This window comes from Mandrillus leucophaeus, unplaced genomic scaffold (assembly GCF_000951045.1).
Source record: "Mandrillus leucophaeus isolate KB7577 unplaced genomic scaffold, Mleu.le_1.0 Scaffold1083, whole genome shotgun sequence".
Taxonomy (NCBI): domain Eukaryota; kingdom Metazoa; phylum Chordata; class Mammalia; order Primates; family Cercopithecidae; genus Mandrillus; species Mandrillus leucophaeus.
The window spans coordinates 261,785-277,514 of record NW_012099021.1 but is presented as its reverse complement, the minus strand read 5'-3'; the positions used below and the strand labels follow the sequence as shown (position 1 = coordinate 277,514).

The 15,730-nt window shown below is 46.2% G+C and overlaps 1 protein-coding gene across 1 annotated transcript in view; it reads right to left on the bottom strand.

Moving 5' to 3' along the window:
- Window positions 1–15,730, bottom strand: part of HK2 (hexokinase 2) — a 57,083-nt gene that overhangs the window by 18,031 nt on the left and 23,322 nt on the right. The window contains exons 3-7 of the mRNA XM_011987329.1: window positions 7,721–7,869; window positions 3,142–3,261; window positions 2,192–2,287; window positions 1,601–1,700; window positions 1,095–1,281 (exon numbers count right to left, since the gene is read on the bottom strand). Coding sequence (XP_011842719.1) covers window positions 1,095–1,281; window positions 1,601–1,700; window positions 2,192–2,287; window positions 3,142–3,261; window positions 7,721–7,869 — 652 coding nt within the window. The remainder of the gene's footprint in view (window positions 1–1,094; window positions 1,282–1,600; window positions 1,701–2,191; window positions 2,288–3,141; window positions 3,262–7,720; window positions 7,870–15,730) is intronic.

Genomic DNA, 15,730 nt, shown 5'->3' with positions numbered 1-15,730 from the left:
GTGTTGTCATGGTCTGGCTGGCAAATTTGTCTGTTGACACTTGAAAGGGCCTATAGTTCCTCGGAATGACTTGGGTGTGCCTCATTCGCGGAGGCAGACACCGAGTGATTTTTCAGCTCATAAACCTCTCATCAGCCGTGGCAGACACAACCAGTATGTTCCTCAGAAAGTCCGAGTAAAGGACTCATTTCAACATGTTAAAGAAGCTTGTGACTTAGATAAATAAACCATGCTTTGAGAAAGCAAGGACTCTCCTGGAAAGAAAAAGGTTACCCACCACTGACTTGGTTTATAGGGTTCAATTTTCCTCTCCAGGTAGAGATCTGCACGAAAAGCTTTTCTACAACAGTCACAAGACAAACGATGATCTGTATTGCTCAAAATATTTTGCAACTGCTTCAGACCTTCCTGTTTCAAGACCTTCACACGCACATTTGGCAAATGTTTGTGAAAGTGAAATAAGGTTTTGTAAGAGATAAAAGCGACTAAAAACAAAGGCAGGCCAGGCTGGAGAATACAATATTCAGGATCCAAAATGCTAGAAGCCCCTCCTCCAGTCCATCCAATGTCCAAGGGAAAGAGGCCAAGGAAGCTCCTCAGCCAGTGTCTCCCTAGGCCATGGGTCTGCCTGCAGCTGTAGCAGGAGGCCCTGGGACCCCAGAGACCAGCAATGAGCAGCCAGCTGTCAGCCTGTCCTCTGGGCAGTGATGGAGTTGGAGCTACGAAAGGAGCTTTCAGAGACCCCAATCTTGGCCACCTCAACACAACTTTTCTTAGGTGGCTCACAGTTCCCATGGACAATTTACAAATAGAAGGTGGAAAGAAAGAGCAGGGCCACCCACTTACACTCAGAATAGAACCTTCTAAAATGACTCCTGTGAAGGACACACATTATTAGCTATAATCTGGTGTATCCGCTTGCTCTCTGTTTTAGATCCTCTCAGCAATTTATAGTCACAGACATTCCTATGACCAGTGGCCGCCTTGGCCACCTCTGGGGATGTAAGACTGTAAAGAAACAACCCCCTGGCCCCGACCAGCCCCAAACTCAGCTCCAGGCCCCCTCCAAGCCACTTGCACAGGAAAGGCCGACTCACAGTTGCTTCCCTGGGTTCAGCGAGCCCATGTCAATCTCCTGGTCAAACTCAGTGCGAATGTCGTTGAGCGAGCCATCGTCCCCGAAGGCCCCCCACTCCATATTGATACACATCCGCCCCTCGTCACCTTCCACCATGTCGATGTGGCGCATCTCTTCCATGTAGCAGGCGTTGCTGCCCGTGCCTGTCAAAACAAGGGATGGCTATGCACACACCTGCTCCAGCCCCTTCCCATCCCTCTTCCCTCTTACACTACTGTCCCGAGATTGCCCGGCCAGGGTGGCTGGGATTTCTCACTGCAGACTCTGGGGGCATCACAATACATGGTCTAATCTTCTGCCACCCACAACTCCACGAGTCCCTGTTCAGCTCTCCAAAGTGATTGGACCATTATCTTCTAATATGAACCAAAGAAACAACCAACTCATGGGCCCCTTCTCCCTTTCCGGCCCACACCCCCATCTCTTGGCCAGCACGGGCCCTCATGCCCAGTATTCACTCACCCACAATGAGACCAATCTCACAGTTGTGGTCATCATAACCACAGGTCATCATGGTCCCAACTGTGTCATTCACCACAGCCACAATGTCGATATCAAAGTCCTGTGGAGATAAAAGGGAGGGCTCTGACCTTCATAATCACAGAGGGCAACTTTCCTAACACCAGCTGTACATCACTCCTCCTCTTCCACCTCCTCCTTCTCTCCCTCTCCCTCTCACTCTCTCTTTCCCCTTCCCTCCCCAGAACTCCTCCTGTAATAAGACTTTTAACTGATTCTCTCTCTGCACCATTCCACTCCCATGTCAACATCATTCCAACTTTCTTACTTAGAAGTGATATTCAAGTCTTCTTCAGGTTAAGAACTAAAGAGTTTTTCTTGTGCCAAGGCTAAGATTATTTATCCATTGCAATAATCTAAAAACCCCCAAAGCAGCGGATCATATGCAAAATTATTGAGTACTTGTGTCAGGGAAACGAGAACCTCTCCTTAAGCTCCACAAAAGCAGATCATGATGAGTCAAGGACATTCAAGGAGTCTTCAGGGTGGACCCAGAAAAGCCCACAGACCCCAAGCTCCTGCCACCCTACTCACCCCTCTCCGCTGGATGGCCTTCCGGATCAAAGTCACAACGTCTCTGCCTTCCACTCCACTGGACTTGAATCCCTTGGTCCATGAGACCAGGAAACTCTGGAAAAGGACCAAGGAGTGAATACTGATTTCCCACTAAAACTGAAACTCACACCATAGCCCTCAAACCTGCGTCACTGGCAGAGACCTCTGCCACTGGGGTAAAGTCGTGGTTGAATATTTGTATTACTTCCTGGCTAGCCTAGGAAAAAGAAACTCAGGACAACCGTCACTATAAGACACAGTCACGTGCCCCATAACTATGTTTCAGTCAATGACCGATTGTGTATACTGTGGTGGTAACAAGATTATAATAGAGCTCGATAGTTACTATTGCCTAGTTTAGATACACAGATATCACTGTGTCACAACTGCCTATAGCATTCAGTACAGTAGCATGCTATACAGATTTGTGGCCTAGGAGTAACAGGCTGTCCCATACAGCCTAGGTGTGTAGTAGTAGTCTGTACCGTCTCGGTTTGTGTAAGTGCACTCTATGATGTTTACACATAAGTGAAATCACCTAATAAAGCATTTCTCAGCACATATCCCCATTGTTAAGCAATACATGACTGTACTAGTTTCCTTACATCAGTAACTCTCCAAGCATCTTTCTTCCGAGGGTCTTTATCACAACACTTTAAACTGAGGAGTTCCTGAGTTCTCACTGTGGATGGGATAAGGATACTGTGCAATGTGTGTGGGAGACAGAGTGATAAAGAGCACTCCCAACCCCCTAAATATTTCTTCACCAGCCCCCACACTGACATACACAGTCACCCAGAAAGGCAGAACTTCATCTCCACAATCCTCCAGTGCTACCACCACCACCACAGCAGGTGGCTCAGAAGTCCCTCTCGGCCCTCCCAGCCCCAAGAGTGAAGCAACGAAAGTGTCCGAAGAGCCCATCTTACCTCGTCTAGTTTAGTCTGGTGGCAGGGGAACGAGAAGGTAAAACCCAATGGGAGCTTCTTGTCTTTGATTTGTAGCTTATCCATGAAGTTAGCCAGGCATTCGGCAATGTGGTCAAACAGCTAAGGACACATGACAGGGTGGTAAGCAGAGAGGTCGAACAGCATAGAGATTAAGGGCATGCTCTTCTGGCTCAGCACATAACTAGCTGAATGTGTGCAAAACCCATTATCTTCTCTGATATCTTCATTTGCTCATCTACAAAAAGGGAATTATAACTGGACCTGTCCTCATGGAGTTATGAAAAGGAGTACGTGAGTCAATACATATAAAGGCTTAACATTAGTTTTTGCCCACTAAATATTGTCCTCTACTTAAGCCATTTATCTAAACTGCTGTCAAGATAACCCTGTGAGGTAGGGGAAATCATGGCCAACATTAATCAGAAAGTCACTGCATGCCTGGGGAACAGAACATTCTTTAGTGGCCCTGTCAGAAACCCATTGACATGGATGCCCAGTTGACAACCATACCAGAAAGGCCAGCCTATCTTGCTGCCAAGAAGTATTTTAGTATCCCTGTCTCTGGTGATGGGGTGGGGGGTGGTTTGCGGGGACAACATTGTCTGTTGGCATTCTATGAACCAACTTAACAAAAACAAGCAATTTTTACATTTTCTTCTCCATTCTAGAAAACTAATCTGAGGGCAATTCAAAGAAGTTATCTTTGTTTTCTAACTTTCTAAACAGAACATCCAGTAAGTTCATGAAGAGCGCTGAGAAATAAATAGCGTTTTGTGGGTGAGCAGCCTCACAACCATGACCACATACACTCACTGTGCAGGACCCAGAGCTCCTAAGCCTTAGAAAAGCAGTATTCACAATAAACCAGGCTTTCAATCAGCTCCAAAGCCCACACTCTCCTGACTTCCTTCTTGCCCCCTCTACACCCTCAAAGAGAAGCTGCTGACCCCTCTAGGTGTTTGAGGGCTGAGACCAGAGGCATTCTGGTGTAAAAAGTAAGCATAGGCCAAAGAGGCTGGGCAGATTCCAAGGGCCAGGTTGACTACGTGGCAAAATCTAAAAGCCAAGGTGGGTAAGAGGACAGCTATCCTTTTCCTATCCAGGAAGTAAGAAGATTCGACTAAACCATGACTTTTCAAAGTGTGCTCCTGGAGCAGCAACCTCAGCCCCATCACCTGGGAACATGTTAGAAATGCACATTCTAGGATCTAAGGCCCATCCTAGACCGGCTGTCGCAGAAATTCTGGGGGCAGGACCCACTCATCTGTTAGCAAGGCTTCCATCCTCCAGGTGATCCTGGAACAGTAGTTTGAGACCCACTATGCCAAACCACAGAAAGTATTTACATTTATAAAGGAACTGAGAGGTTGGGAGAGGGAAGCTGACAGACCTGTTGGCTCTCCTGATGCCTAGGGTATGGTCAGCAGGAGGGACCCAGGAAGACAAGGCCACCACAATCTGGAAGATGGCCAGATCTAACTAAACTTCCCGCATCCATTCTGTCTGTCCCTCTGTCTGATCCCATGCAAAGTTAACAACAGCTGAGGCTGAACCTTCAACCTCCAAACCAAAACATTTTCAAGAGCAAAGGCTGGGGAGGACAAGGCTCTCTTGCCATGGGGATCACCAGTGCAGGTGAGCCAACTCCCTTGAACAGAGTTCAAGTATTTTAACATGAAAATAGGGAAATATTCAGCAAATTCTGTTCTGTCGGGAAGGTGACTGGAGTTGAATTATATGGTACGTATATTAAACAAATTTCCAGCACCTTCTTCCTGGTACTCTAGTCAAAATGATCTTTAGTACAAATAGTTTTTATCCAAAAAAAAAAAAGAGAGAGAGAGAGTTGCAGAAGTTGTGCAAAGAGAGGGGGTTAGAAGGGGGAAAAGCAAAAGGGTTTCTCCTCCCCCAGCTCTGATCACTGCTTTCTTTCCAATTGCGCTCCTAACATAGGAAGGTAGAGAAAAATAGGCCGTAAAGAAGCATTAAATACTGCTCTGCCCAATACAGTAGCCACTGGCCTTCTGTGGCTATGTCAATTAATTAGAATTTTTAAAACAGGCCGGTGCAGTGTCTCCTGCCTATAATCCCAGCACTTTGGGAGGCCAAGGCGGGTGGATCACTTGAGGTCAGAAGTTCAAAGCCAACATGGTGATTCAAAAAATTAGCTGTCTCTACTAAAAATTCAAAAAATTAGCCGGGCCTGGTGGTGCACACCTGTAGTTCCAGCTACTCGGGAGGCTGAGGAAGGAGAATCGCTTGAACCTGGGGGGTGGAAGTTGCAGTGAGCCAGGATGGTGCCACTGCACTCCAGCTTGGGTGACAGAGTGAGACTGTCTCAAAAAAAGAAAAGACCTTAAAAATTCAGTTCCTCAGTCACACCAGCCACACTTCAAGGGCTCGATGTCACAGGGTCAGTGCCCATCACATTGCACAGGGAAGGCAGGAGACAGTTCCATTGCTGCAAGCAGTTCCACTGGCTAGTGCTGGGTTCAAAGAACCTACATCTTTTCTCAGGTGAGAAGAGGAGACCTTCTGCTTCCTTGAATTGAAAGATTATCTCGTCCTCTTTGAGGAGGATCTAAGGGTGAGATGCAGAGAAAGAGTTAACACCTTCCTGTCATAAAAAGGCTCAAAGGGCATCATTTTATGAAGTTAAAATGGTTTCCTTTTCCTTACTGGTCTGAAAACCTGCTCACTTCCCTTTCCACAAGATATACTTTTAAAATCTTAAGTGGCTGATAGTCAGGTTTGCAATCCACTGATCTTCAGGAGAAGTTAATGTGCCGGACGACAGAGTTTACCCAGGGACCCCCATTGCCCAGGTTCACAATTCTTCAAAAACCTTTGCAAGTTTGGGATTTCAACATTTGTTCTTGGTTTCAACTAAATTGTATTTTTACAATCCATTTGTTTTCCTTTAAGTAAAATACTGATACCGAATACCAAAAAAGGGGGGGAAATATGGGGAAAATATAGCAGCAGTAATTCCATCACTAAAATAGCCACAATGAACTTCCTTTCAGCCTTTTTTCCAAGTGTTTTCTGCTGCTTTTAGGTACATAGTAGTCTTTCTATTCCTTAGGGTCAAAGATACCTATATTTTCTTCTAGTTTTCTTTCTGTTTCATTTTTAGATAGCATTTTTTCCACTTACTCAAAATCTTTCTAATATCCCAGCAGTTTTAATGTTCTTCAAGGTGGGTCTCATAGTTGTTTTTTGTTTTTAATCTGGACTAAAATGTTTTGCTTATATATTGCATGGAGAGTAGATTTTCTTGATACCCTCTAACTAGATGGTCTGAGCAATTTTAAGGTTAAGTTTTTCAAGAAAAACTTCACTCGCATCTTGAATGTTTAAAATGGATTCTTTTTCTCAATTGGCAGAGATGCACTTCCTTGTCCTTGCCAGGCTCTAAGGATGGTACTGCAGGGACTGCAAGGTGCCTGGGGCCTGCACATTGTCAGGATACAAGCAACAGGGAGGGTGTTGTTCTTGTAAAACTTAAAAATCCACCTAACACATCACTGTCAAGCTACAAGTCTTTTACATAATCACAGCCAAACTTCAGATGTTATTTTGTTTGTTGGTTTTGTCTTATCTTGTTTCTTAAATATTTATCATCTGGGGGATGTGGCCCAAGGCAGGAGATTGAGGCAATGGGAAGAAAAGGCAACCATATCCCCCAACAGGGAACAATGCAATTACTAGCCACAGAGTGTGACAGCACAAGAAGCTATTAGATAAACAGACAAAAACCCCTGTGAAAAAACAGGGCACTAGATTATGCACCAGCACTAAGCAAATACTTAACAGGTATCATCTCCTCTAATCTATACCCCAATCCGTATACTATCATCCCTTTTTACAGATGAATAAACTGAGGCTCTGCCAAGCTCTATCACCTGCCCAGAATCACATAGCTTGAGTGCCTGAATACAGGGCCCAACCTCTTTACTACCTCAGCTTGGTGCAGGCATAGGAGAGGCAGTGGAAGGGCCTCTACCCTTTGTGTCCCTCCTGATGTTATACTGGAGACACGTGACAACTTCGGTAAAGCTCAAATGCCCACAGCCCTAGGGAAGCAGCCTCCCTTCTCCAATCCCAGCATGATAACGAGGAAAGCAGGTTTACCTCAAGGCCACCCCAAAGACAAAATGAGTCTAAAAATATCTCCCCCCGCGTGTTCTACTCATGGTCAGAAATTCCTTTCCCAGGAGGGAGCCTTGTGTGGGAGAGAGAACAGCAGACCAGGAGTCAGAGGGCTTGACCTCTTCCAAGTCCTGAGGCCCAAGATGTGACAACACTGAACAGCGCCTTGCTTGGATTTAATGCTGCTTCTCCAGTCACTCCTTTTAATACAAGTACATGTTGGGTATAAAATACAACCAGAACAGCCTGAGCTCGGGCCGAGAGGGAGCCCTTACAGCTGTGCTGGCATCCACAAGTGTCTTGGACGACTGCCTATGCAAACACTGGGAGCGGCTGGAGAAAGTGCAGAAAGAACATCCCAAGGAAGTTTTTGTCACCAGGGGCCGCCCTGAGACAAGGGTCATACCTGGGTGCCACTGCCTCGCATGATGTCCTCGGGGATGGCATAGATCTGGTTTTCCATCTCCACCTTCTGAAGCCCATTGTCCGTTACTTTCACCCAAAGCACACGGAAGTTGGTCCCTCCAAGGTCCAGAGCCAGGAACTCTCCGTGTTCTGCAGAGAAAGGAAGGGTCACTATTAATTTTGGGCAAAACTCTTCCAGGAACCACCAAGACTTAAAACTCCAAGTCCCTCCAGGAATATCTGTGAGTAAGGGGTGGCCAGTGGGATTCACTTATCTCTACAGACATTACATATAGTCTAATTTCATGCCATATACCTTTACATTATTGTTATTTTTTTAATTGTCAAGAGCTTTATTAAAACCAGAAACTCACGGGGTAGTTTTTTTTAAACCCCTCACCCCCTTACCATCCTTTCCTCTGAATCTCCAAAATCCATTGTATTATTCTTATGCCTTTGCATCCTCATAGCTTAGTTCCCAATTATGAGTGAGAACATATGATGTTTGGTTTTCCATTTCTGAGTTACTTCACTTAGAATAACGGTCTCCAATCCTATCCAGGTTGCTACGAATGCCATTAATTTGTTCCTTTTTATGGCTGAGTAGTATTCCATCACATATACATTACTTTTATAATTCAATCAACAATAAGACAGTTACATCCAACGATGTGCTCACCCCTCCTGAGAGCTGACTATCTCCTCAGTGCTTTCAGCAAGCCCCATGCCAGGGGTCCATGCTCCATCCTGTTCCTCCTACCCCCAGAACACCAAACTGCGATCACAGTATTAAATTTACTTTCTGATGTTTGTATATCATGTTTGCATATAATGTTTGCGTACTGCAATTGCAGTACTAAATTTACTTTCTAATGTTTGCAAATTATGAGGCCCATGTCCTGCAGCAAGATCAAAGGGGTCAAGTAATGGAGAGGAATGAGGTCCAATTCACTACAAACTAAGAGGCCTGGTGAATAAGCCAAGCAAGTGGCCCCTCAAAGGATCTCAGGCTTATTAGAATGCAAGAGAATGCTGACCCCAGAGCGTGTATGTACGACAACAGTCAGGTCACTCATGCCACAGAAAAGCTCTGAGAGAGCAGGAGAGAGGCCAAGTGAGACTCCAGAAAGGAGCCACAGACACAGATGGGTGAAGACTGTCATGCGTCACTGGGAAGGTGCAGTTCCTACCCTCCAGGAAACAGCAGTGTAGACAGGAAACATCCAGATCCTGGGTAATAATACCACCGACTCAGGGGAAGGGCCCCCTTGTGTGGCACAGAATGAAAGTGCTGAAGAGGCGCGGAGCCTGCAGCGGGACAGGGGCTGGTGGGGCGGGCAAGGCGCATCCCCAGGTGACTACCAACCGCGAGCAGCACCGCCAGTCTTCTGCTGCCCTGCCACGACCTTCTCAAAGGACACAAGGCAATTCATTTCCCCAGGGGTTCACTTATTGGCATGTTTGTCAACACTCAACCCCTTTCCCGGTGGGAGAACAGCAATGAAGTGAAGCGGAACAGGTCAGAGTTCAGGGAGAGGCTCTGACTCAGTAACCCAAGAATGTTTGTTTTATACCCAGCTCCACTCAGCACCTCCAGCACTTAGGCCCTGAGAGCATCACCCACAGTCCCCAGGGTCCCAAGGGGAAAAAGGGTAGATATCATCCACCAGAGACCACACAGGCAGAAGTGTGTCAGGCAGCGTGACACACGGAGACTGGCTCTGGATCTGGAGTCCAATCACCTGCTCCAGAACCCCGGCCACTTTCCAGCAGAGGCAAGTTCCTGAGCCTCTGAGCCTCAGCTGCCTCATCTCTAAAATGGGAACATCACATCTCATTGGGTTGCTGTGAGGGGAAAAATTAGACAAGTGTGGTGCGGGACCAAGAACTCAGGACATACTCACTAAGTACTAGGTACTCTCTCTCCGGGCTCTCGGCAAGCCCTGTCCCACAGCCTCACTTGAGTGTCCCAGGCCAACGACAGCAGAAGGGATTGCAGAAACCTGTCCAAGAAAAGTCACTGGAATCAGCTCCAGTGACTACAGCATTCCTCCTTAGGGGCACTACTTTTCCATTTCCTGCCCAGTGACTAGAGGTGGCCCCACCCCTAGCTACAGCTGCGGGCTAACTACAGCAACATCGCCCTCATCTGGGGTTAGCCTGCCTGCCTCATGGCCATGGTTGACTTTTCCAGACACTCCAGCTCTGAGCCTTCCCCGGTAGTGGGAACTCGGCCAAATTCTAGGAAACGCAATGTGGTGGCTGTCATGAGGGATGAAAGGGATATCAAAGATGAACTGCCTCATCAGCACTCTCAAGTCCAGGATACACGCGATCCGCTGAATCAGTGACCACAGGGGACTGAGGCGGCGAGGCTGCCCCGGTGGGTCGTCATCTGAGGCCAGCCCAGCTGGACTCACCAGAGGCCACCGGGTGGTGTGCAGGATTTTCTGATGGACTGAAGGAAAAGCACAAATAATAAAGTATTGCTGATAACCCTGTTCCCAGGAGGGAGGTCCTCTCTTGCTTTGCTTACAGGACTCCTCTGGAACACACATTCCCTGACACCCCTCCTCCCTGCGGCTCTCCTCCACACACACAGGAAGCCACAACCACCATAGCCAAGGACTGCATTCCTTCCAAGCCCGGAATGTGAGGCAGGCCTAGCACTGTGACTCGGCAGTCCTGAGATGGACCCTCTCCTAATGCCCACGCATGAGAGGCTCCCACAGAGCAGTGGTGAGGCACTGGACCTCAGACAGGTGGGCAGGCCTCGTTTTGAATTCCAGCTCAGCGGTTTCACTACCTGTGTGGTGTGGGCACATCACAGGGCTCTCTCACCTCACCTGTAGAACAGGATTCTACAGCGGTTGTGACGCTTACGTGAAACATGGACTATGTTGTATGTGAACATACAGAAACACACAGGCCGGATGCGGTGGCTCATGCTGGTAATCCCAGCACTTTGGGAGGCCAAGGCGGGCAGATTAGTTGAGGTCAGGAGTTTGAGACCAGCCTGGCCAACATGGTGAAACCCTGTCTCTACTAATACAAAAATTTGCCGGGCATCGTGGCATGGCCCTGTAATCCCAGCTACTCAGGAGGCTGAGGCAAGAGAATCACTTGAACTCAGGAGGTGGAGGTTGCAGTGAACTGAGATCTCGCCACTGTATCCCAGCCTGAGCGATAGAGCCAGCTTGTCTCAAAAGAAAAAAAAAAAAAAACCCAAAGAAGAAACACAGTAATTATTCCTCCGTTAATAGATCTTATCAAGGTACTTGTTCCCTTTCTCCCTGTCAAGGCCGTGGAGGTTTGTGGCATGCTCTGGTGTCCAGCAAGGCAGGACAGAGGTTTGGTATAACTACGATTGGCACTAATTTGTGGGTGCCAAAAAATGGCATGTCCAGAGTGTCTACAACATAGGGCTCACGTGACATGGCTATAAGCGCACAGCAAATACTATTGCCAAGGACTTTCTTTCATTCTTAAGAAGGTCAAGTCTGTTTCCAAAAGGGCTCTAGTGACTAACGGCACTGTGGAGGGCAGGGCTAGCAGCACAAGGGAGGCAGCTCAGGGGCTGCTGCCATAGTTGAGCTGAGCAGCAGTGAGGGCATGGGCTCCAGGGCCATGGAGGGTAGCCAACCATCCCAGTTTGCCCAGGATGGAGGGGTTTCCTATGACATGGGACTTTCAATGCCAAAACTGGGAGAGGCTCAGGAATCAGAATGCTGGACTGTATTTGATCCAACCATACAGCCTCCAGCTCTTCCTTGTCACTCAATGCCTGAGGCACACAGTCATAAACTTAGAGTGGGTCAAAGACACACACGCATACTTTCACATTCAGTTCCTGAACCAGTCCTGTATTTATAACTTAATGCCCCTAAAGGGACTTGCCCTTCCTGCCCTACAATAGCACTTCCAGTGGCCCCAGGTAACTGCACTGAACATTCCAATCATTCTCTATGGGGTGACTCTGGGTTGAGGGGATCTTGTTTTCTTCCTTTAGTTTTCAAGCACCTGCTAGCACACAACAGTGGACTGCTCTGAGAATGTATGGCATATACTCCAAATGAAACGAGGACCAAAAAGATACATCTCCAAGTCCTAAGCAGGTAATGAGGCAAGACACAAGGTCTCAAGGCACATATTTTCCATGTACCCAGAATCACCATGATCACTACCACACCTGGCAGCCTCTTTTTAACCCCCAGGATTCCAGTTACTCCATTACAATGCAATGCCGGCCACCATTCAAGAGCTCAGCCATACAGAAGTATTCAATACTCCGTGTCATTAAAGGCATTGAATCACAGTTAATGCTGGTGTCTGGTACAGACTAGGAATGGAGTGAGCTGATCTTCTACATCATTTGTTTTCAAACGCAACAGAATGCTTATTTCCAAATAAAATTGGTGGACCAAATACCACAACGTAAAATAGAGAAAAACAGAGCTGCTCCAACTGAAGGGAGAGGCGTGGAACATGTAAAACACATGACTAGCACCCCAAAGCTCCTAGGACACCTCTTGGAAAGCATCACTCTGGTGCTCTTTTTACCCAGGAAGTGTTTCTTAAGTTCAAAATAGGTGCCAGTCACAGAGAGGTGTAATTAGCCCCACAGATGTGAAACCACTCTTCAAAGGGTTAAAACACGATTACGTTTCAATATTGTGTAGGCTTTGAGCATGTTCAGCTTTTTAGGCAGGCAGACCTGGGGTCAAATCCCACTCTAACATGTATTAGCCACGTAGCTTTTGGCAATTTATTAGAAATCTGACACTCAGATTTCATCATCTGTTTTAAAAGGGTTATGATAACCTCCTTCTAGTCAGCACCTCCCTCCACAACCCAGAACGAGAACACAGGAAAACACACACATATACATGTACACATACACACACACACCTTGTCAAGATTCAGTGCAAGGAAGTGGAAGGCATTTGGCACAACGCCTGACAATGTTAAGTGCCATCTGCTGTACTGAGGCTATCTATCAGTACAATCTTCAATTTATATTGCCTGGACTACGTAAGTCCACTAATTAACTTGCTGTGTGCTAGCTCTGGATGTATGTCTCCGCTGTACAGTAGTTAATATAATGCAGAGCAACCAAGATAAGGGCTTCTTTCTGGTTTAACCAGCTTCCATGCAACGTATCACCAGCCCGGTCTCCCTTTATCATATCATGTGCTTGCATTATATGGCCCGATATCTCTAATTGTTTTGTCTACATGGGCCTTATCTCCCCAGCACAACTTTCACTCTTCAAAGGCAGGGCACAAGGCAGCGTAGCACACTGCTGCTGCACAGAGGACCAAGACTCGGAGAGGACTGTTGAATGAACTGAACAGCTAGGCCTGGGTTAGTAAGAGAAGAATCCATACATTGTGCTAGCAGCATGGAAGGTACATAAAATGTGCCACTGGTGGCGTGCTTAAAAGCCCAGGCATTAGCAATTCAGCTGGCTGAGTTCCAATCCCAATGCTGCCACTTGCTCACTATGTGACTTTGGGCAAGTTGCCTAACTGCTCCAAATCTATTTTCTTTTTCTGTGAAGTAGAGTTCAGCATACCTACCATTGGATGACTGTAAGAAATGAGATAGCTCAAACACAGCGTTTAGCACAGTACCTGGCACTTACGATGTCTACAATTTTTATCATCACCATCATCACCGTTACCATCGGCATCATGGTTCCCTGCTCTCTAGAGGGGTTAAGTCTGGCTAGAGGATGGAGGTATACTTACCTGTGAAAATAATTCACAATTCAGAGGTGAAGAAGAGTCACATGATCGATTTGACACTGCCTTTACCCTCGCTCTGTCTCATGAGGCATAGTTATATCCAAACGATCTTGCCAAGACAAGGGTGATAAAGACACCACAAAGATACTTCATTTCTAAGTTAGACCATGCGGCTGGCACATTTTCAGTTGGGTTGTACTTGAGCTTCTTATTTGAATGATACAAAGCCAACTCGTATTTAGGATCCATTTAAAAAGATAATCATCTGATTTTCCCTAGAAACTTTTGTTCAGCAGCACAAGCCAATGTAAACTGTGAATCTTATGGCCATGGAGTCAGGACTATCTATGCTTACATCCCAACTGTCACCGTCTGACCACAGGTGACCTTGGCAACCATCAATCCTTTTTTAGCCTTGGTTGCCTCATTTTTAAAGTGAGAATGACTCTCTTGTAAAGTTTTTGTAGAGAGTAAAATAGATTTATGTAAATGGCCTAGTACAGACACCATGGGTGCTCATTAAATGCTATCAATTCTTCCTGCATTCCCTTTTTTTTTTCGGAGTCTCACTCTGTCGCCCAGGCTGGAGTGCAGCGGCATGATCTCAGCTCACTGCAACCTCTGCCTCCCAGATTCTCCTGCCTCAGCCCCCCGAGTAGCTGGGACTACAGGCCCACGCCACCACAACTGGCTAATTTTTTGCATTTTCAGTAGAGATGGGGGTTTCACCATGTTGGCCAGGCTGGTCCTGACCTCAAGTGATCCACCCACCTTGGCCTCCCAAAGTGCTAGGATTACAGGTGTAAGCCACTGTGCCCAGCCCCTGCATTCCCTTTTAAGATGGAAATGTCCTCTGAAAGCCAGGCCCTTATCTGTGGCCCCTATGTGTGGTGGGGCCCCTGACAGAACTGTGTTAGGACTGGTACCACAGTCCCACGCAGGGTCGTGGCACAGATTAGGGCTGCCTACGGAGAGGTCAAGATGGTGTGATTCCTGGCAAATACAAATGAATGCTTTCTTTAATCAACTCTCCACTGAAAAAAAGAAACAAGGGCATACAGACAACAAATGCTGTTGAGGATATGGAGCAGGCAGAGCTCTCATACATTATTGGTGGGAGTATAAATGGTTCAACAATTTGGGGAAAAGGTCTGGCAATTTTCTAAAAATTAAACGTATACCAAACTCTATGAATGATCCAGTAATTCCATTCCTAGTTGATTATACAAGAAACTAAAAACGTGTCCACAAAAAGGCTCGTACAATAATGTCCATAGCAGCTTTACTCAAATAGTCAAAAAGTGGAAACTGCCCAGGTGTCCATCAATATTCATATCATAGATTCTAATCATACTATGAAATCAGCAACCAAAAGGAACGAGACACTGATAGACACAACACAGATAAATCCCACATTATGAAAAGTAAAAGAAGACTTGCATAAAAAACAAATACTGTATGAGTCGATTTATGTGAAGTTCTGGAACAGGCAACACTGATATATGTGGAAAATAGAATGTGATTGCCTCTGGGGGGTCAGGAACAGGGACTGACTGGGAAGGGGCTCAAGGTAACTTTCTGGGGTAATGGTAATGTTCTCTATCTTGATGGAGGTTTTTTTTTTAGTTGTATACATTTATGAGATACAAGTCTAATTTTGTTACATGGATATACTGCACAATGGTGAAGTTAGGGCTTTCAGTGTATCCAACACCCACTGTATCCGTTAAGTAATTTCTCATCATCCACAGCGCCCCCCACCCTCCTACCCTCATGCCCCCACCCTCCTACCCTCACCCTTCCAAGTCTCCGTTGTCTATCATTCCACTTTCTATGTCCATGTGGAGACATTTTTAGCTCCCACTTATAAGTGAAAACATGCAGTATTTGTCTGCTTTGGAGCTGTTTCACTTAAAATAACAGCCTCCAGTTCCATCCATGATGCTGCAAAACACATTATTTCATTCTATTTTAAGACTGAACAGTATTCTATTATGTATATATACTACATTTTCTTTATCCCATCACCTGTCCATTGATAGGCATTGACTCCACATCTTTGCTATTGTGAATGGTGCTGTAATAAACATATAAGTGCAGGCGTCTTTTTGGTATGATTTCTTTTCCTTTGGGTAGATACTCAATAGTGAGATTGCTGGATGGAATGGTAGTTCTATTCTCAGTTCTTTGAGAAATGTCAATATTGTTTTCCATAGAGGCTGTACTTATTTACATTCCCACCAACAGTGTATAAGCATTCCCTT